Here is a 21,333-nt window from a genome sequence, read left to right on the forward strand (position 1 = left end):
GGATATGATTGTATAAGTACCTTGATTTTATGCTTTTTAATGTTAGTTTTAAAATTTCATAAATGTATTCCCCCTCCCCCTTTCCCCTTTTTTTTTCCTTTTTTAAATGTTATATTCAGAAGTTGCCCAGCACACCATCAGAAAGGACCCTTAGCCCATATGTTCTTCCCATATAAAGTACTTAGCCAGCATTTCTTTTTACATTAATGTCCCTTTTATTGGGCACATTTACCTTATTATTAGCACCTTTATGCATGCATATATGTAGAATTCTCTCTTGCTCATCACCTGTTTAAATGTCACTAGGAAGGGAAGAATATATTATTGGAATATTTTTGGTTTGTCTCTCTGTTCTGTCTGTCAGGATAATATTGGACACCGCTTACTCCAGAAACATGGGTGGAAGCTGGGCCAGGGATTGGGAAAATCACTTCAGGGTAAGTTTCAAAAATTTATGGAAAGAAAGTGTTTCTGATGCAGATCTTGTACCTGAACATATATGTTGTCTTTTTTAAAAAGTGTTTGGTGTTTTCTACCCTTGCCCATCTTCCCCTACCCCCAGAATAGTCTATTTTTAACATACCTGTATTTTAACTGTCAATCTTTCATATTTGCCAATACTTTGCAGGAGTAAGTTGCTGTGTTATTAAAACTTTCAGGTCAAGCATACTATATGTGCCTCAACCATGGGAAAGTTTTTGGTGGAGGTGATGGGTGGGTAGAATAAAAGGAATGCCTAGATTCAGAGTGTGCTTTCTTTGTGCTGTTTGGTGATGTTGTGTTGTGGCTTCAGTCTTATAAAAAGAGAATCATTCAACATCAGTTTAACTTCTGTCCTTCCAAATTGTCCTTGATGCTAATAATTGCCTTGGCTCTTTCACCCTTCACATCAGAATCCATGTAGTGATTGAGAGAAAAATTAATCCACATGAAACAAAAATGAAAACTGAAGTTTCTTAGGGGTCTCCAAGCAAAAAGGCCATTTCTCAAGTTCCTATCAGGCTCTGGAAAAATCTGTGGCTTAAAGTTTCCATTGCATTTATAATTCATTCATTTTAACTATTCTAACTATTTGGATAAAAAACAAAATACTGATGTTTCTGCTCCTCAGTTCCTGCTAGTTGGAAACCAGCCAACTGCATTCACTTTTTAGTTCTCAGATTCAAGAGCTGCTGTTTCTTCTTTGCAGATATGATGTGAATGCTACTTCAAAAATGATGAGAATCATTGTGCATCTACATCTGGTCATGGAGGGACTCATTGTATACAGGAATCTTTGGGGAGAGGTGTGCTACTGTCTTTTAATTGTGGAAATGAATTATCACAATTTGAATGTAGAAATTAATTTTTAAGTTACTAAAGGAAAAAGAAGACAGGGCATGAAATAAGATATTGCAGTCATTAAAACCTTTGCTTTTAAAATTTTTCTACAAGTTGTATTCAGTGATGACACATAGGAGATGCTCAAGAAATATATTTTGATTATTTATTACTAAACATTAACCTGTTTGGGGGTGTGTGGGAAATAGATTTGATTACCGCCATTTCCCACGTGGTATAAGAACTCTTTGCAAGCAATACCAAGACTATGTTATAATTAAGAACAGTCTTATGGTATAGACCATAGACCACAGATACTTTAGGAATCTAGAAGAAATAGAGTGAATAGGAATGAAATAGAGATGTCTTTTTTTCCCTCCTAATTTAATAAAGAATAGAGGTTTATTTATCATGGTTCTAGAGGCTGGAAAATCCAAGAGTGAGGCACTAGTGCCTGATTTGGGCCTTCTTCCAGTATCCTAACATGGCAGAAACATTACCTGGTGAGACAAGGGTGACTTTTTGAAAAATCACACTTGCCCCAATGATTTCCATATTTCTAAGTGGTGTTGAATTGAATGGAAGGGATTGCTTAGAGGAAAGTCCAATGACTGGGTTTGATCTTTCCTTCCAGTTTCAGACCTCTCTTTCTACTCACCAATGCCTATAAACATTGTTGAGCATTACTCTTTGTTTGGGCAAGCAAAGTAGAAACATTTTATGTGAATCCCAGACTACTTTATGTTAAGCATCAGATACCTGAAAGTACAACTAGAACCTGTGGAGAGAAGAAGTGGGGTGGGGGGAGTAGTTGTGTGTATGTCTGTGTTTAAAAATAGATAGGTAAATGAATACTTACCTACTTTGGATGACCCAAAATTACTATTATTATGGTTAGTTTGGTTGTTGTTGTTGTTGTTTTTTTTTGACAGGCAGCGTGAACAGTGAGAGAGAGAGAGAGAGAAAGGTCCTCCTTTTTCCATTGGTTCACCCCTAATGGCCGCCGCAGCCGGTGTGCTGCGGCTGGCGCACTGGGCTGATCCGAAACCAGGAGCGAGGTGCTTCCTCCTGGTCTCCCATGGGGTGCAGGGCCCAAGCACTTGGGCCATCCTCCACTGCCTTCCCTGGCCACATCAGAGAGCTGGACTGAAAGAGGGGCAACCGGGACAGAATCTGGCACTCCAACTGGGACTAGAACCCCGTGTGCCGGCGCCGCAGGTGGAGGATTAACCTATTGAGCCGTGACACCGGCCTATGTTGTTGTTTTTAAAAAGACTTTAGAATTTCTTTAAATTTTAAGTTCCTTGAAAGAAGGAATTAGATTTTACTTCCATCTCCATGGTAACAAGCATATGATAAGCCCTCAATAATTCATAAATCTGTATTCAAAAATATAAGGGAAATTTGAAGCATATTTGAAATTTTTTTTTCTAATTGTGGTTAAAAAAACACATATCTTAACCAATTTTTTGGTGTAAAGTTCAGTAGTTTTTTTTTGTTTGTTTGTTTGTTTGTTTTTTAATTTGAAAGAGTCATGGGGGGGTGCAGTTTGGAGGATAGAGAGATCTTCCATCCACTGGTTCATTCCCCAAATAGCCACAATGGCTAGGCCTGTGCCAGGCCAGAGCCAGGAGCTAGGAGCTTCATTCTGGTCTTCCATGTGGATGCAGGTCCCCAAGGATTTGGGTCATCCTCCACAGGCGAATTAGGAGGGAGCTGGATCAGAAGTAGAGCAGATAGTACTTGAACCAGTGCCCATCTGAGATGCTGGTGTTGCAAGCAGTGGTTTAACCTGTTATGTACAATACCCAACCCAAAGTTCAGTCACTTTAAGTATGTTCACATTGTTGGTAGAAAGCCATCCTTTTTTTTTTTTTTTTTTAAGATTTATTTATTTTTGTTTGAAAGGCAGAGTTACAGAAAGGCAGAGAGAGAGGTCTTCTATCCACTGGTTCATTCCCCAGATAGCCACAACAGCCGGAGCTGGGCCAGTCCAAAGCCAGGAGCCAAGAGCTTCCTTCAGGTCTCCCACGTAGTTACAGGGGCCCAAGGAGTTGGGCTATCTCCCACTACTTCCCCAGGCCATAGCTGAGAGCTGGACTGAAAGTAAGGCAGCTGGGACTCCCTACTATGTGGGATGCCAGCACCACGGTGGCTTTACCCGCCATGCCACAGCACTGGCCCTGAAAGCCCATCTGTTTTGGTTGACTGGTGCCATGTCCTCACCCTTCTAAAAGAATGGATCTTACTCTGTTTTCAACAGTAAGGGCTAAGTTTAATTGTTTTGTAAATGCCTCTTTATTTTCTACTGTCAGACTTAACTGTACAGGCAGTGTGCTGTATTTATCTCACATATTCTTTCTATAATACCCACGTGATTTCACCTAGTATATAACCACATTTATGGTCTTTTGAGAGAATTTATGACATATTTTCTCCCTCTGTGCCAAACCTTTGCTATAACTAACCACTGAAGATAGACCTCTTGCTATGGGGAAAAAGATAGTGCCTCCTTGGAATTATATAGATTGGTCACTACATATGATTTCTAGACTCAGGTTTACTAGGTTCTTTGCATTTACTAGTTTATTGTAACATTTAATTCTCTTTTTTAGGGGGCAGTTTAGTATTCAACATACCTAACATGTAACCATCCACTGAAATTTAAACTGTCTTGTGTCAGGCTTTTGTGTGTGTGTGTGTGTATGTGTGTGTGTGTGTCAGTCATTTGAAGATTACTTCAGTTCCACACAGCACATTTACAATGCCAGTTTTTGGATTGCCATTGTTTGTAAGAGTATCTTGCCATGGCTTAGATTGAAGAATAAGGCCTGTTGACTCTGGAAAAAGTTATCTGTGGCCAATTATAAATGGTACTTTGTAAGCTGGATTTACTGGATTCTTAAATTTTCTTACTATATTTTACTCCCTTAGTGTTTATCGAAATATTTTGACAGTTTAAAAAAAGATTTTTTTATGTGGCAGATTGTTATTACTAAAAATAAAAGATGTGTAGGAAAGATACATCAACAAGGTATTACCTGAGAGAAACAACACAGAGGAAGCTCTGTTGGTGAGAAATACTGTAAAGAATAGCTACCACTGCGGCAGAACGATGTATTTAATTCAGAGAAAAACAACAGGTAGTTGTATTGTGTGGCAGTTGGGTTGGATTCAATTCTGAAAATTGTTTTATAATTTTTGGCAGCTTTCAAATGTAGTAGAAAGTAGCTCTAAATCTTTATTTTGCTGTGAAATATGTTTAGTCAGTAGATGTAGCGCAGAAATGGCGCCCTAACTTCGTTAGGTTGTCTAAGAACTGTTTGATGGTTTAGCTGGTTCTTTGGCCATAACCGAAAGTCCAGCCCTTAGATAAAATGAATGGGATCTGATATTATTTCATATTTCACCTTATCTAGAAGATTTTATCAGGATATCTAGGCAACCAACAAATATTTAGGGAGTTAATATATTCTAGTTGTACTGGCTCTAAGTAGCAAAGATATGGACAGAGTAGACAACACATGATGCCTCTGTTGAGGTTTATTGTCCAGGCCCCCAGGTCTTGCTTTCTTACTACTGTGTTAGGCCAGTTTTACACTCGTGTGTATCTGCACACTTAGACTTCAGTGTGTGAACATTCTGAACATTTAATTGACAGGTAGCTTGAAGCTGCGTTGAGAATAGGGCATTCTCATTTGTTTTTGTGTGAAAATATTTGGTGCAGGGTATGAATGAAGGCTGAGTGTTAACATTTAGAAATGCAAGACCAGGGTTTAAGTTTGGTGCTACACCACTGTCCTTACAACACTGTCCTTTAAGTAAAGGGAAAAGTACCATCCCAGAGTTACTTTTTTCAGCAATAATTGGGAATGAAAATCTCTACCCATTTTCTCAGAGTGGTTATGGGGACAAAATGATGTTAATAAAGTCACTTTATAAAAATCGCAAAATATTGGCCGGCGCCGCGGCTCACTAGGCTAATCCTCCGCCTAGCGGCGCCGGCACACCGGGTTCTAGTCCCGGTTGGGGCGCCGGATTCTGTCCCGGTTGCCCCTCTTCCAGGCCAGCTCTCTGCTGTGGCCAGGGAGTGCAGTGGAGGATGGCCCAGGTGCTTGGGCCCTGCACCCCATGGGAGACCAGGAAAAGCACCTGGCTCCTGGCTCCTGCCACCGGATCAGCGCGGTGCGCCAGCCACGGCGGCCATTGGAGGGTGAACCAACGGCAAAAAGGAAGACCTTTCTCTCTGTCTCTCTCTCTCACTGTCCACTCTGCCTGTCAAAAAAAAAAATTAAAAAAAAAATTTAAAAAAAATCGCAAAATATTTATAAATGCTTTTGTTAATACCTCTATCATATAGTACATATTTAGATATTTAGAGATAAGCCTTCTTTAGGTCTTAATCAGAAACCTAGACATCATAAAATTTATAAATATGGAAGTTTCTAGCTTGTAACTCTATTTTCTAGAATTAACAACAATAGCTAATATGATTTATACATACTAGACATTAGATCTAGGATCTGTGCTTTTAATGTTATATGTGGTTTGGAGCCCCATAATCCCTAGTTTTGGTGTCTTCACTAATTCTGTGTTCACTAGTCCTCTCCTCCTCTTCCTTCTCCTCTTCCTCCTCTTCTTCTTCTGCTTTTAAAAAAGATTTGTTTATTTGAAAGGCAGAGTTACAGAGAGGCAGAGAGAGAGAGAGAGGTTTTCCATCCATAGGTTCACTCCCCAGATGGCTGCAACGGCCGGAGCTGGGCTGATCCAAAGCCAAGAGTGTGGAGCTTCTTCTTGGTCTCCCACATGGGTGTGGCTACAGAGGCACAAGAACTTGGGCCATCTTCTGCTGCTCTCCCAGGTACATTAGCAGGGATCTGGATCAGAAGTGGATCAGCCAGGGCTTAAACTGGCACCTGTATGGATACCGGCACTTAAGGTAGTGGCTTTACCAGGCCATCCTCTCTACTTCTGAGTCAGTGTTCTGCATCTAAAGAGAGCTTCAGTCACTCAGTTGGGACAACTGGACAAAAACTGGAAAAGAAGGTGGATCTCATATGTTACCACAAAATAGATTCTAAATGAATAAAAGATTTAAATGTAAAATGATTCAAGTAAAAATATTCATAAAATTATTAGGGTAATGAAAGAATTTTTAAAAATAATCTTTTTTTGAAAAGATTTGTCTATTTTTATTTATTTATTTATTTATTTATTTGACAGGCAGAGTGGACAGTGAGAGAGAGAGACAGAGAGAAAGGTCTTCCTTTGCCGTTGGTTCACCCTCCAATGGCCGCCGTGGCTGGCATGCTGCGACCGGCGCACCGCACTGATCCAAAGGCAGGAGCCAGGTGCTTCTCCTGGTCTCCCATGGGGTGCAGGGCCCAAGCACTTGGGCCATCCTCCACTGCACTCCCTGGCCACAGCAGAGAGCTGGCCTGGAAGAGGGGCAACTGGGACAGAATCCGGCACCCCAACTGGGACTAGAACCCGGTGTGCTGGCGCCACAGGCGGAGGATTAGCCTATTGAGCCACGGCACCGGCCCTGTTTATTTATTTTGAAGTTAGAATTACACAGAGTGAAGGGGAGGCGGGGTGGGGAGGGGTCTTCCATCCTCTGGTTCACTCCCCAATTGGCTACAACAGCCGGAGCTGCACTGATCGGAAGCCAGGAGCCAGGAGCTTCTGCTGGGTCTCCCGTATGGGTGCAGGGGCCCAAGCACTTGTGCCATCTTCTACTGTTTTCCCAGGCCATAGCAGAGAGCTGTATCAGAAGTGGAACAGCCAGGACTCAAAACTGGCGCCCATATGGGATGCTGGCACTGCAGGCGGCAGCTTTACCTGCCATGCCACAGCGCCGGCCCCTAAAAATAATCTTTGAATAAGGAAAGCTTTTCTCAGTTTAACCCAAAACTGAGAAGCTATGAATAAAAAGATGAGTTTGGCTATATTTCATCATAAACACAGTAAAAAAAGTTGGGGAAAATATCTAATATCATTACAGGCTTAAGACAAATTTCATATATTTATTAGTATGAAAAAGATTTATTACTTAAATAAGAAAGGAAAAATAAGAACAGAAAAGTAATATATATCCTTTTCTGGGCACAGAAATATAACAGATACCCTTTAAAAATATGAAAATATTCTCAACTCTTTAAAATTTTTTATTTCTTTTCATTTTATTTAAAAGACTCATACACACAGATCTTCTGTCTAGTAATTCACTCCTCAAGTGCCCCCAATAGCCAGGGCTGGGCCAGACTGATAGCAGGATCCTGGAATTCAATCTAGATCTCCCATCCCATATGAGTGGCAGAGACCCAAGTACTGAAGCCATTTTCTGCTGCCTCCCAGGGTGTGCGTTAGCAGGAAACTGAATTGGAGGAGGAGAAAAATACAGGGCTTGAATAAGGCACTCTAGTATGGGATGTGGACATCCCAAACTGGGATTTAACATCTCTCTACCAAATGCACACCTCAGAAATAATTTTTTAATTATAGAAATCATTGTGCAAAATGTTTTGTTGGGGCCGGCACTGTGGTGTAGTGGGTTAATCCTCCGCCTGCGGTGCCAGCATCCCATATGGTCACCGGTTCTAATCCCGGCTGCTCTTCTTCCTTTTTTTTTTTTTTTTTTTTTTTTTTTGACAGGCAGAGTTAGACAGTGAGAGAGAGAGAGAGACAGAGAGACCTTCCGTTGGTTCACCCCTCAAATGGCTGCTATGGCTAGCGCACTGTGTCGATCTGAAGCCAGGAGCCAGGTGCTTCCTCCTGGTCTCCCATGTGCGTGCAAGCACTTGGGCCATCCTCCACTGCCCTCCTGAGCCACAGCAGAGAGCTGGACTGGAAGAGAAGCAACCGGGACAGAATCCGGCGCCCCAACCGGGACTAGAACCCTGGTGTGCTGGCGCTGCAGGCGGAGGATTAGCCAAGTGAGCTGCAGCACCGGCCCCAGCTGCTCCTCTTCCAATCCAGCTCTCTGCTATGGCCTGGGAAAGCAGTAGAAGATGGCTTGAGTCCTTGGGCCCTGCACCTATATGGGAGACTAGAGGAAGCTCCTGGCTCCTGGCTTCAGATCGGTGTGGCTCTGGCCATTGTGGCTAATTGGGGAGTGAACCAGTAGATGGAAGACCTCTCTCTCACTGTCTGTAATCTAGCTCTCAAATAAATAAATAAAATCTTTAAAAAAAATGTTTTGTTGAGAGAGAACTTTCTTAATAGAGTATTTTTTTTTTCTTTTTGACAGGCAGAGTGGACAGTGAGAGAGACAGAGAGAAAGGTCTTCCTTTGGCGTTGGTTCACCCTCCAATGGCCGCTGCGCTGCAGCTGGCGCATCGCGCTGATCCGATGGCAGAAGCCAGGTACTTATCCTGGTCTCCCATGGGGTGCAGGGCCCAAGCACCTGGGCCATCCTCCACTGCACTCCCTGGCCACAGCAGAGAGCTGGCCTGGAAGAGGGTCAACCGGGACAGAACTGGCGCCCTGACCAGGACTAGAACCCGGTGTGCCGGCGCTGCAGGCAGAGGATTAGCCTATTGAGCCTCAGTGCCGGCCCTTAATAGAGTATTAAAACAGCATTTTAAAAAATTTATTTATTTATTTGAAAGGCAGTTACAGAGAGAGAGGAAGAGACACACACAGAAAGATCATCTATCTACTGGTTCTTTCCCCAAATGGTCGTAAGAGCCTGAGCTGGGTCATGCCAAAGCCAGGAGCCTGGAACACCATCTGGATCTACCGCTTGGGTGGCAGGGACCCAAGCATTTGGACATCTTCCACTGTGTTGTTCTCAGGCCCATTAGCAGGGAGCTGGATCAGAAGAGGAGCAACTGGGACTTGAACTGATGCTCATATGGAAAGCCAGCACCATTGCAGGTAGCAGCTTAACCCACTGTGCCACAAGGCCCCTAAAACAGCATTCTAATGTGAGGCATTCAAAGGGTACATCCTGTGTATTGGTTTGTATTTGCTTGACCAGGCAGAGAAAAATCCTTTTAAAGGCAGATTCTGTAAAGGGAAACTAAGTTGAATTTTACAGTCATTTTGAATTTAATACCATGTACTTGTATTATTCAAAAAATGCAGAAAATAATTATTTGGGAATAAAGTATATTCTCTTGCTGAGACTTAGAGTAGCCAGAATCAAAGCAGAGAAGGGTTGGGAGTGTTTCTTTGGTTTTATGTGTGCTGCCTACCCCTTTTCTACTAACTACAGTTGGGAGATAGATGGTGAATGTAGTAGAACAAGACCTGCTAAGATGAGTCCCAACAATATTTATTCTACATTTTAGGACTGAAGGAAAATTAGACTTGCATTCAGTGCAAGAGAATAGAAATATGTCATGTGTTGGATGTCATAGTCTATACCCCAGCATTGTGGCGCAGCAGTTTAAGCCACTACCTACGATGCTAACATCCTATATGAGCTCCAGTTCAAGTCCTGGCTGCTCTGCTAATGCTCCTGGGAAAGCAGCAGAAGATGGCCCAAGTACTTGGGCCCCTGCGACCCACGTGAGAGACTCAGGCTCCTGACATTGCAATCATTTTAAATCTTTTTAAAGGAATAGATTCCACCATCTGTCAACATTGCCACACTAAGGACCAAGCTTCCAACACATGAAGTCTTTGGTAATATACCACATCCAAACCATAGCATATGCCAGATATTGATCTAGACTCTAGATGTCTTACAGTCTCATTTAATGAATATATAACTGGTATGCTGATTTTATAAAGTAAAACCATTTGAGAAATGTCATACAGCTTCTGGGTCTCTGTCGTTCAAGTATTAGCCTGAATTTGAAACCAGTACTTCTACCCTCCTACTTTTTTCCTTGGTTAATCCTCCGCCTGCAGCGCCAGCATCCCATATGGGCACCGGGTTCTGGTCCTGGTTGTTCCTTTTCCAGTCCAGCTCTGCTGTGGCCCAGGAAGCCAGTGGAAGATGGACCAAGTGCTTGGGCCCTGCACCCGCATGGGAGACCAGGAAGAAGCACCCGGCTCCCTGGCTTCGGACTGGCACAGCGCCGGCCGTAGTGGCCATTTGGGGAGTGAACCAATGGAAGGAAGACCTTTCTGTCTCTCTCTCTCTCACACTGTCTATAACTGGGATTCTAACCAGGCACTCCCAATAGGAGATGCAAGAATCCCAAGCAGCAGCTTAACTTGCTGCACCACAATGCCCACTTTTCATCTATTTTTAAAAAATTTATTTATTTTCATCTTACTTGAAAGGCAGAGTAACAAAGAGCTTCCATTTGCTGTTTCATTCCCCCAAATGCCTACAATTGTCAAGGCTGGGCCATGTCAAAGCCACGAGTCTGGACCTCATTTGAGATCTCCCCTATAGGTGGCAGACACCCAACTACTTGGTCCATCCCAAAGTAAGCATTAGTAGGAAACTGAGATTGGATCAAGACTGGAACCCAGATGCTGCAGTATAGGATATAAGCATCCCAGTGGCGACTTAACCACTGTGCCACACTCTGATTGCTCTTTTTTTTTTTTTTTTTTTTGGTCAGGCAGAGTGGACAGTGAGAGAGAGAGACAGAGAGAAAGGTCTTCTTTCCGTTGGTTCATCCCCCAAGTGGCGACTGTGGCCAACACACTGCGGCTGGCGCACCACGCTGATCCGAAGCCAGGAGCCAGGTGCTTCTCCTGGTCTCCCATGCGGGTGCAGGGCCCAAGGACTTGGGCCATCCTCCACTGCACTCCTAGGCCATAGCAGAGAGCTGGACTGGAAGAGGAGCGACCGGGACTAGAACCCAGTGTGCCGGTGCCACAGGTGGAAGGATTAGCCTATTGAGCCGCGGCAATGGCTGCTCATTTTTTTTTTTTAAACAAAAGAAACCTTAGATAATTTTAATGTCAAGCTTCATTATGTAAGAGGGCAGGTAGAACCTACGTGGTTGTTTTAGTTGAACCAGAGTTCAGGAATAATTTGAAAACCATAACTGAAAGTCAGTAATGGGAGATTAGTTTGAAGAGGCATAAACCTTACTTACTGTTTGCTAAGCACTTAATACTGCTTATAACAAACTTATGAGATAATTGCTGTTATTCCCATTTTATAGACAAACTAGTTTTATAAATTACTGAAGGAGAAGCAACCAGCAAACTACAAAATTAGAATTCAAATCTTGGTCTTGTGGGCTCCAGAATTCATGCTCATTAAGTACCATACTTAATGTGGAATCCTTTATAGCTCTTCTAATTTAGAATTTTATTTTTTACACCAAAGGCAGTCTTTGATCAGAGAAGTAAAGATTTTTATAGCAAAAACAGGTATTAAAGATAATTTAATTTAAAACTCATTTTGCAGATAAAATACAGATTTAGGGTTCCAAAATGTCTTAGTGGTAACGCTGAGATCCAGACCCAAATTATCTGATTTGCAGTCTGTTGTTCTCATTATGTCAGCCAGTCATTTGCGGTGGAAGTAAAATACTAGTCTGGTAAAGTATGACTGAGGATGGTGATGAAAAATCATTTAGCAGAGCACCTGGACTTGAGTAGTAGATAAACCTTGGAAGGGCTTGATAACAGTAGGAAAGCATAGATATGAAGCATGATAGCACTAACTCTGAGGCATCTGTGTAGTCAGTCCATTCACGTGTCCAGCTAGCAAGCTGCTGCTTACAGGAGTTAGTGTTAATCTTTTAGAATGGCCAACATTTATTAGTTGTAGCCAGCACTTGCATGTGGACTATCTGATTTAAATACTCTTTGAAGAAGATAGGATTTTCATTTTACAGATGAGAAAATTGATATTCTGAGTAACAATTTGCCAAAAATCTTACAGCAAGTAAGAGAATAAAAGTGTCAAACTTATTTTTTTAAGATTCATTTATTTGAAAGAAAGCAGCAGAGAGAAAAAGGGAGAGAGAGAGAGAGAGAGAGAGAGGGAAATTGATATAACATCTGCTGGTTTACTCCTCAAATGGTCACAACAGCGAAATATGGACCAGGATGAAGCCAGGAGCCAGGAACTGTATCTGTGTCTTCTACATGGGTGGCATAGGCCCAAATACTTAGGCCATCATTTGCTGCCCTCCTAGGTGCATTAGTGGGAAGCTGGAAGCTGGATTGGAAGTCATGCAGCTGGGCCTTAAAACAGCACTTTAACATGGGGGCCAGCATCAAAGTCAGAGGCTGAACACACTGCACCATCACACCAGTCCCTGAAAACCCGTGCTTTTTTATTGTTCCTTTTAAAGATTGATTGATTGATTTTGAAAGAGTTACCAAGAGAGCGAGAAAGATCTTCCATCCACTGATTTCACTCCACAAATGTTTGTAACAGCCAGGGCTGGGCCAGACCAAAACCAGGAGCTTCATGTGGATTTCCCATGTGGGTGGCCGGAACCCTAACACTGGGGCCATCGTCCACTGTTTTTCCCAGGGCATTAGCAGGGAGCTAGATTGGAAGTGGAGCAACTAGGACACATATTGGCACCCATAAGGCGTGGAAATGTTGCAGTGGCAGCTTTATTTGCTATGCCACAACACCAGGCCCAAAACTATGCTTTTTAAAAAATTTATTGGGGCCAGCACTGTGGTGCAGCGGATTAAAGCCCTGGCCTGAAGCACCGGCATCCCATATTGGCGCTGTTTGTAGTCCTGGCTGCTCCTCTTCCAATCCAGCTCTCTGCTATGGCCTTGGAAAGCAGTAGAAGATGGCCCAAGTCCTTGGGCCCCTGCACCCACATGGGAGACCCTGAGGAAGCTCCTGGCTCCTGGCTTCAGATCCGCGCAGCTCTGGCCATCGATGCCATTTGGGGAGTGAACCAGCAGAAGGAAGACCTTTCTCTCAGTCTCTCCCTCTCACTGTCTGTAATTCTGCCTGTCAAATAAATAAATCTTTTAAAAAGATAAATAAAATTTATTTATTTGAGGGGGAAAGAGAGCAGACAGACCAAGAAGTTGGGGTGTTCCATCTGCTAGTTTACTCCCCAGGAGCCTTCAGTAGCTCCAGGCAGGAGGCTGAAACTAAGAATCAGGAACTCAATCCAGGTCTCCAATTGGTTGGGAGACTGTTTGAGTCATCATCTGCTGCTTCTCAGGGTGAACATTAGTTGGAAGCTGAAATTAGAAGCAGAACCTGGACTTGAACTTAGGTTTGAATCTGTATGACATATAAGCATTCCAAACACCTGTCCCCAAAACCTATTGTTTTTAATCAGTATGTTATAATGTACCTAAATTGTAGTTGCTAGCTCATTTCTATCTCCTGAAGAGAGAGAATGGTGGTGAGAAATACCAGTACTGTACTGCAGAATTGAAAGACATAGGGGCCAGTGCTAAGTGGGCTAAGCCTCCGCCATCGGCATCCTACATGAGCACTGTTTCAAAAGTCTCAGCTGCTCCTTTTCCAATCCAGCTCTCTGCTATGGCCTGGGAAAGCAGTGGAAGATGGCCCAAGCCCTTGTGTCCCTATATCCACATGGGAGACTTGAGAGAAGCTCTTGGCTTCTGGCTTCGAATCTGCCGTGTTGCGGCCATTTGGAGAGTAACCAGCGAATGGAAGACCTTTCTCTCTCTTTTTTTTTTCTTTTCTTTTTTAAAGATTTTATTTATGGCTGGCGCCGCGGCTCACTAAGCTAATCCTCCGCCTTGCGGTGCCGGCACACCAGGTTCTAGTTCCGGTCGGGGCGCCAGATTCTGTCCCGGTTGCCCTTCTTCCAGGCCAGCTCTCTGCTGTGGCCAGGGAGTGCAGTGGAGGATGGCCCAGGTGCTTGGGCCCTGCACCCTGTAGGAGACCAGGATAAGTACCTGGCTCCTGCCATCGGATCAGCGCGGTGCGCCGGCCGCAGCGTGCCGGCCGTGGCGGCCATTGGAGGGTGAACCAACAGCAAAAGGAAGACCTTTCTCTCTGTCTCTCTCTCTCTCACTGCCTACTCTGCCTGTCAAAAAAAAAAAAAAAAAAAAAAAAGATTTTATTTATTTATTTGAGAGGCAGAGTTAGAGAGAGGCGGGGTCGGGGGTGTCTTCCATCCACTGGTTTACTCCTCAAGTGGCCACAATGGCTGGAGCTGGGCTGATCTGAAGCCAGGAGCCAGGAACTTCTCCCAAGTCTCTCACATTGATACAGGGACCTAAGGACGTGGGCCATCTTCCACTGCTTTCCCAGGCCATAGCACAGAGTTGCACTGGGAATGGAGCAGCTGGGACTCAAACCGGCACCCATATGGGATGCCAGTGCCACAGGTAGCAGCTTTATCCACTGTGCCACAGCACTGACCTCTAATAAAATCTTTAAAAAGAAAAGAAAAGAAAGAAAAAGAGCAACAAATAAGATACAGTAGTTACTGTGGCCAACAAAATGGAGATAGCTGTGAATGTGATATATTTTCTTAGCTTACTTGAAGTGGTCATGTGTGTTCTTAATGATTAGTGTAATAAATTCAATAGAAATTGAAGCTCAATTGAGTGGTAAGAACCTTGGCCAGATTTTTAAGGAGGCTAATTGGTCTCTAGGGTAAAAGAAAATGTTGTGACTTCTGTCTCATGACTATAATTTTCTCTGTGTTTTTTTTCTTACTCTTTGTATTCTTTTCCTGTGGCATTTTTAATGTTCTATCTTGTATAATTTTTATTTATTTGTGTCTCTCTTATTCTCATTAGATTATAAACTCCTAAAGGTCAGTAAATACTCTGCATTTACATGTTCTCCACTGTTGCTTTCTTATTCTTTATTCTGCATGTTTATTGAATCTTAGGATGTGCCAGATCTATGTTGTCTCAGAATGAATGGGGTGGGCATTTGGCATGGCAGTAAGTTACTGCTTGAAATGCCCATATCCCAAATCAGAATGCTTAGGTTTGAGTTCCAGCTCTGCTCCCAATTCCAGTTTCCTACTAATGTATATTCTGGGAGGCAACAGGTAATGGCTGAAGTACGTGGGTCGCTACCACCTCAATGGGAGACCTGGATTGTGTTGCGGATATTTAGGGAGTTAAGCAGTGGATGGGAGATCTCTGTCTGCTTCTCCACCTTTTCCAAAAAAAAAAAAAAAAAAAATTAAGTGACCACCAAAATTCAAAGTAATGGATCAAATAATTTAAAAAAGAAAATAATAGTATCTTTCCTGTGTTTAAATGTAGTTTATTGCTTTTAAATTCAGTGGTTTTTTTTGCTCCTACTAAATTTTTCAAAATATATTAAGTAGAAAACTGCTAAATGGGAGTTAAAAAGAAATCCAGTAGGAGTTCAGGTGGAGAGAGCAAAGAATGTAGACCTTGAAGGAGGGTTTGAGTCCAGGTGGTAACACATCGAGTTGAAGCTGACTGAGTGTGAATCAGTAGGAAATGGTGTGAGCTGTGCCATGGTTAGAGAGGAGTAATTGTCATTTTGGGTGCTTTGGAATACAGTTCCATTATTTTCAGATCTTCTGATTTTAAAGGAAAACAGAAATCCAGATATTTTTATAGAATTCCCTGATTGATAAATGTTTGCTCAAAGTTTAAACTCTGTAGGATAAACAAAACATATATTCAACAAAATATATAGCAAATAATATTTGACCTACAGGTTATTGCTTTGTGACTTGATTTGAAGTTTTAGGGGCAGGCATTTGACCTGGTAGTTAAAGATGTTGCATCCCATGCGTGAATTCAATTCCTGGCTTCAGTTTGCAATTCCAGCTTCCTGTAGGTGTAGATCCTGGGAGGTACCAGGTGATGGCTCAAGAAATTGGGTTCCTACCATCCATGTGATAAACCCAGATATAGCTCCCAACTACTAACTCTGGCCTCACTGTTGCAGGCATTTGCAAAATGAACCTGCAGATGGAAGTTCACTGTCTCCCTTCTCTGTCTCTCAAATAAATTTTTTTTTGAGAGTCAGAATTACAGAGGGAGAGACAGAAGGAGGTCTTCCATCTGCCTGCTCAGTCCCCAGATGGCTGCAGTGGCCGAGCTGGGCCAATCCGAAGCCAGGAGCTAGGAGCTTCCTGTGGTGGAAGCTGCACGTGGGTGCAGGGGCCCAAGGACTTAGGCCATCTTCTACTGCCTCCCCAGGCCATTAATAGGGAGGTGAATCGAAAGTGGAGCAGCAGGGACTTGAACCGGCACCCATATGGGATGCCGGTGCCACAGGTGGAGGATTAACCTAGTGTGCTACGGTGCCGGCCCCCAATAAATAAAATCTTTAAAAAAAAAAAAAAAAGAAATTTGACTTGGGTTTAAATTCCAGCTTTGCAGCTGGTAAATAGTATGACTTTGCTGTTATACTCAGTGTACCCATATTTTTAAAAATATTTCAAAGCTGTTTTGGGAATTAAATATAATAGCATGTGCTTAAGAAAATCAGTGGAAGATGGCCCAAGTGTTTGTTTCTTTGCCACCCACGTGGGAGACTTGGATGTAGTTCTTGGCTCCTGGCTTCAGCCTGGCCCAAACCTGGCTGTTGGGAACATTTGGGGAGTAAACCAGAAAATGGAGGATCTGTGTGTCTGTGTGTGTCTGTCTGTCTGTCTCTCTGTTGCTCTGCCTTTTAAATAAATAGATAAAAATATTAAAAATAAATGTAGTGACATGTTTTATATACATCTATCTTTCTGTCTCATTTTCTTCTCGGTACATAGAATGAAACCAAAGAGATTGAGAAACTTAAGTATGTATCTGAGGTCACACTGCTAAGGATAGGAGCTGTGTTTATCATACAAGTCTCCTGGTCTTTATTCCAGTGCCTTGTCCATAATACTTGGATTCTCAGAAGCATCATCTTGGATGCTGATTGAAAACGTGATTCCCAACCAGCCCAACTCAGTATGTTTGGGATGAGGCTGAGAAAAACTATAGTTTAGTTTAAATAAGCTTCCCCTAGGGCCACCATTTTGTTGTAGAGTGTTAAAGCTGCCACTTGCAACATCAGTGTCCCATATGGCACTGGTTTGAGACCTGACTGCTCCACTTCCAATCCAACTCCCTGCTAATGTGCCTGGGAAAGCAGCAAAAGATGGCCCAAATACTTGGGCCTCTGCACCTATGTGGGAGACCCAGGTGAAACTACTGGCTCCTGGCTTTAGACTGGCCCAGCTCCAGCCTTTGTGGCCACTTGGAGAGTGAATCAGCAAATAAAAGATTTCTTTCTCTCCCCCTCTCCCCCTCTTCCCCTCGCCCCCTCTCCCCCTCTCCCTCTCCCCCTCCCTCCCCCTCTCCCTCCCTCTCTCTCTCCCTCTTTTAGTTTGACAGAGTTAGACAGTGAAAGAGAGAGAAAGGTCTTCCCTCCATTGGTTCACTCCCCAAATGGCCACCATGGCCAGCGCTGTGCCCATCTAAAGCCAGGAGCCAGGTGCTTCTTCCCGGTCTCCCATGCGGGTGCAGGGGCCCAAGCACTTGGCCCATCCTCCACTGCCCTTCCGGGCCACAGCAGAGAGCTGGACGGGAAGAGGAGCAACCAGGACTAGAACTGGTACCCATATGGGATGCCAGCACCGCAGGCGGAAGATTAACCAAGTGAGCCACGGCACTGCCTCCCCCTTTCCTCCCTCCCTCCCTCCTTCCCTTTCTCCCTCTATCCCTCTCTCTCCCTCCATAACTCTGACTTTCAAATAAATAAATAAATTTTAACAATGAATAAGCGTCCCCTAAAAGTTCTAATACAGGGGTAAACATCTGGCATATAGTTAAGATTCTGCCGCTTGAGACACCTGCATCCCATGTTGGTGTGCCTGTGATGGAGGTCTGACTCCACTCCTGATTCCGGAGTTTATGCACACCCTGGAAGGCAGCAGATAGTGGTTCAAGTAGTTGTACCCATGCTGCCCACACATCTGGTAGACCCAGATTGAGTTCCTGGTTTCCTGGCTTCTGCCTGGCCTAGTCCTTGCTGTTGTGGGGTTTGGGGGAGTTAACCAGCAGATGGGAGGTTTCTGTCTGCCTGCCTCTCTGTCTCTCTTGCACTCTCACTCTCTTTCTGTCTTTTGAATAAATAACAGAAAATATTCTGATACAAATGGACTGAACCATGGCTAGAAAAACATTGCTTTGGACCCTATAAATTAAGTAAGCTTCTAAGAAAATTGCCTTCATTGTAGCAGTAGAGTGGACAGTTGGTTCTTCCCCCCCCCCCCAAAAAAAAAAGAAAAAAGGCAGAATTTTTATTGAGGGGTGTTGTGGGGTAGCGGGGATAGCTGCTGGCTGCTCCACTTCTGATTCAGCTCTCTGCTGTGGCCTGGGGAAGCCGTGGAAGATGGCCCGAGTCCTCGGGCCCCTGCACCCGCGTGGGAGACCTGGAAGAAGCTCCTGGTTTCAGCACTGCAGCCATGTAGGGAGTAAATCAGCGGGTGAGAGAGCTCTTTGTGTCTCTCTTTCTCTTTCTGTATTTTGCATGATTAAAATGAAACTGGTTAGTAGGCTACTTAGACAAAAAAAAAGTGACGTATTCAGGAAACTTAAAAAAATTTTAAAATTTGTTTTCATTTTACATGAAAGGCAGAAAGATTGAGACACAGGGCAGAGTTATCTTCATTTGCTGGGTCTGGTCAAAGCCAGGAACCCAGAACTCCATCTGAGTCTCCCACAAAGGCGCAGGGACCCATGTACTTGAGCCATCACCTCCTTCCTCCCAAGACTGCTCATTAGCAAAAAGCTGAATTGGTAGTAGTGTCGTAGCTGAGACTTGAACAAGACACACATTTGGGATGGAGGTGTCCCAAGTGAAACTTAGCTGCTGCACCAAATACCTGCTGTGGGGAACTTTTTTGAAAGTGAAAAATATATGGTGTATGATGTTAGTGGTTTCTTTGTAAGTGGAATAGTCCAATTGGATGAAAATATAGAAATTCACTTGTTAACATTTGATAACTAGGAACTAAGAGGAGACAAATATTCAAAGCTGTGTGGAGTCATAGACCGTTTAGGACTGGAAAAGAAAATTTCTAGGGATGATTTACAATGTCTGGACTTTGAGCAGAGACTCCAAAGAAAACAAAGAGGATTTTTTTTTCTCAAGATTTACTTATATGAAAGTCAGAATTCCAGAGAGAGAGTGAGGGAGAGAGATCTTCTATCTGCTGATTCACTCCCCAAATGGCTGCAACAGGCAGGGCTGGGCAAGCAGCTTCATCCAGGCCTCCCACACAGGTGCAGGGGCCTAAGCACTTGGGCCATTCTCCACTGCTTTCTTAGGTTCATTAACAGGGAGCTCGATCAGAAGTGGAGTAGCCAGGACTTGAATTGGTGCCCATATGGGATGCCGGCACTGCAGACAGTGGCCTAACCTGCTGCACCACAGTGCCAGCCCCAAGCTTCTATATAATATTTGTGTAACATTGCATTTCAACTCAGTAGTCACTGATTTGGTTAATGTGATGATATATGGGAAGGACTTTGAATAGTACTTTGTTGGTCTTAGATAAATAATTTCGTTCATCTATAAATATTGTTACCATCAAATCGTATGTAAAAACATTAGAATTTATCACACCTACTAGTCTATACTTTCATATTGTATTTATTTTCAAAATTGTCAAAATTGGAAATAAAAACACTAATTTTTTTTAATATTTTGAAGCTTTGAGATGACTGAGTTCAACAGCATTTTCTATAGGAACTCACAGTTTACACGGCATATTCTGTTGTTATCTATTTTGATCTATGTCCCTGTCCTGAAAATGGGCATAATGTCTTCATTTTGCAGAGCAGGCTGCTGAGATTCAGCTCTAATTGTAAAAAGTTGCACAAGTTTTAGATATTCTCTCATTGGAAAACTGAGTTTGTGTAGCTCAGTCTTTATTTTTTTTTTTAAGATTTATTTATTTACGTGAAAGAGAGAGAGAGAATCCTCCATATGCTGGTTTCCCCAGATGGCTGCAGTGGCCAGAGTTGGGCCGATCTGAAGCCAGGAGCCAGGCACTTCCTCTGGGTCTCCCACACAGGTGCAGGGACCAAACACTTGGGCCATCCTCCACTGCTGTCCCAGGCCCATGTGGGATTGCTGACACTGCAGGTAGAGGGTCAGCCTGCTGCACTGCAGGACCAGCCCCTCAAATATTTTCTACTCAAATATTTTCTCTTCAGAATTGAAATGTCTAACTCCTTCATTTTTTGGTCATGAAATTAACATAACAGTAGTATGTCATATGTCCAATTAACAGAACTGTTATTCAGATCCTGAGTTCCAGGTAGCTACTCTTTATAAGCACATTTTTGGGGGGATTCTTTTAGATATCCACGTAGTTTTGAATCCACCTGTAATTTTTTGTACCTGTATATGCATTGACATTATTAGATACTTGAGTTTAGGCAGCAATTAATTTTCAGCTAGAGATCTTTGTTAAAAAGAGGAAAAATGATTTCAGAATTTCTAATCATCTGTATACCCTGAACTATACTAATTTCCTGCAAAACACCATTATTATGAGGACTGAATTGAACTGGCAACTTCCCAATTCAGATTTTTTTTAAATGTTTTGTCATTAGATATCAAGTATAAATTCTTCTCCAATATTTTTCCTCAGTTTATGTTTGCTTTCCCCTTGATTACTAGTGAGTGATGACATTAGACTGTTTTACCCCAAAATTGTGTTTATTAACTTGATTTTCCCATTTAAAAAAATTGTCTTGACTTCTGGCTTCACTGACCCATCCCTGGTCATTGCAGCCACTTGGGAGGTAAACAAGCAGATGTAAGAATCTCTCTCTTCTCTCTGTTACTCTGTCTTTCATGTAATAAACAAATCTTTAATTTAAAAAAAAAAAAGATTTTATCTTAACATAGTGGTTAGTATAAGATAGCCTTCAGTGAGTCAGTATAATCTGAATCAACTTAGTCTTGTTTTGGGTATAAGTATGATTTCTCTTTTTTTTAAGAGGTCCCTTTTTTAAGATTTTATTTATTTGAAAGAGTTATACAGAGAGAGAAGGAGAGGTAAAGAGAAAGGTCTTCCATCCACTGATTCACTCCCCAATTGGCTGCAACGGTTAGAGTCCTGGCTGCTGCACCATATGGGATGCTGGCACTTCAGGCAACAGCTTTAACCACTACGCCACAGTGCCAGCCCCTTG

The 21,333-nt window shown here is 42.9% G+C and overlaps 1 protein-coding gene across 13 annotated transcripts in view; it reads left to right on the top strand.

The window, feature by feature from the left end:
* The window catches only part of GPATCH8 (G-patch domain containing 8), a 100,106-nt gene that overhangs the window by 37,737 nt on the left and 41,036 nt on the right, over positions 1-21,333 (top strand). For 10 of the 13 annotated variants that reach the window (XR_016223581.1, XM_008271582.5, XM_070060611.1 and 7 more), the window contains one exon: positions 365-437. Coding sequence is in view for 1 of the 13 variants with exons in the window: in XM_008271582.5 (XP_008269804.1) it covers positions 365-437 (73 nt within the window). In the remaining 12 variants the exon portion in view is untranslated. Of the gene's footprint in view, positions 1-364; positions 438-1,189; positions 1,287-13,634; positions 14,964-21,333 lie in introns of those variants that run through there. The other 3 variants (XM_089316950.1, XM_089316949.1, XM_089316951.1) reach the window with 2 other exon arrangements.

The sequence above is a fragment of the Oryctolagus cuniculus genome, chromosome 17 (genome assembly GCF_051225735.1).
Source record: "Oryctolagus cuniculus isolate XC-2025 breed Fujian yellow rabbit chromosome 17, ASM5122573v1, whole genome shotgun sequence".
NCBI lineage: Eukaryota > Metazoa > Chordata > Mammalia > Lagomorpha > Leporidae > Oryctolagus > Oryctolagus cuniculus.